At 42.2% G+C, this 830-nt stretch overlaps 1 protein-coding gene across 1 annotated transcript in view; it reads left to right on the top strand.

The window, feature by feature from the left end:
- Window positions 1–303: 303 nt before the first annotated feature.
- The window catches only part of UBR2 (ubiquitin protein ligase E3 component n-recognin 2), a 138,919-nt gene continuing 138,392 nt past the window's right edge, over window positions 304–830 (top strand). The window contains exon 1 of the mRNA XM_014532979.1: window positions 304–571. Coding sequence (XP_014388465.1) covers window positions 521–571 — 51 coding nt within the window. The 5' untranslated portion in view covers window positions 304–520. The remainder of the gene's footprint in view (window positions 572–830) is intronic.

The raw sequence follows: 830 nt of genomic DNA, 5'->3' as shown, positions 1-830 counted from the left end.
AACAGACAGAAGTTCATAACGTTGGGTTTGGCCATAGCACAGTGGGGACAGTTATGCCCCAAACTTCAACCATCCCAGCCCGGGTTTGTGCTGAAACTGTAACAGGAACGCGCTCGTGCCGGCAGCAGGGTTGTAAGGCGATTATGTCAATAGACTCGTGGACATCTTGCTTCAAGGACAGGGAACACCCATTAGAGCAGATTGTCCGGACTGATTATGAATGGACCAAAACATCGCGGGCCCCACCTCTCGGGCCTTCGCTTTAGAAAGCTAACGTCAACACCCTGAATGTTAGAAACAGCGTTTTGGCAGAGCTCTGTGGGGGCTGTTTGGGTGAATTGAGGAGGACACCGAAGTCAGAGTGGATGGAATACATGGCAGGAGTGGTAGAGCTGAAAAGTTTACAGGACTACATTGTTGAATGATAAGTGTTTGCTTTTTTAATTATTTTTTTAACCCACTTGTTTAGGCAGTTTTCATTTCTGCTTAATATTACAACCACCAAGGATTTTCAGCCCCCATGGGCCTTCATTTATCAAAGAGATTTGAAAAAGGAAAAGCAGTGTTACAAGTAAACAGCAAAATGGTCATCATGACTTTCCATCTCCGTGTCATCTTATTATTATCCATATTGATAACTAATCTGTTATTTACCTCAAAGTAGTATTTTCTTTTACTCCCACCGAATTTTGGGTTTGTTGGCCCAGTATTACAGGCTATGTATGTACTCTATTTTCCCAGTCTTTTTTTTTTAATATTTTTTATTGATCTTTTACAGAGAGGAAGGGAGAGAGATAGAGAGTCAGAAACATCGAAGAGAGAGAAACACC

This window comes from Myotis brandtii, unplaced genomic scaffold, assembly GCF_000412655.1.
Source record: "Myotis brandtii unplaced genomic scaffold, ASM41265v1 scaffold929, whole genome shotgun sequence".
In the NCBI taxonomy this organism is placed as follows: domain Eukaryota; kingdom Metazoa; phylum Chordata; class Mammalia; order Chiroptera; family Vespertilionidae; genus Myotis; species Myotis brandtii.
The sequence above is the reverse complement of the archived record's forward strand: the minus strand, read 5'-3'. Positions and strand labels throughout refer to the sequence as shown.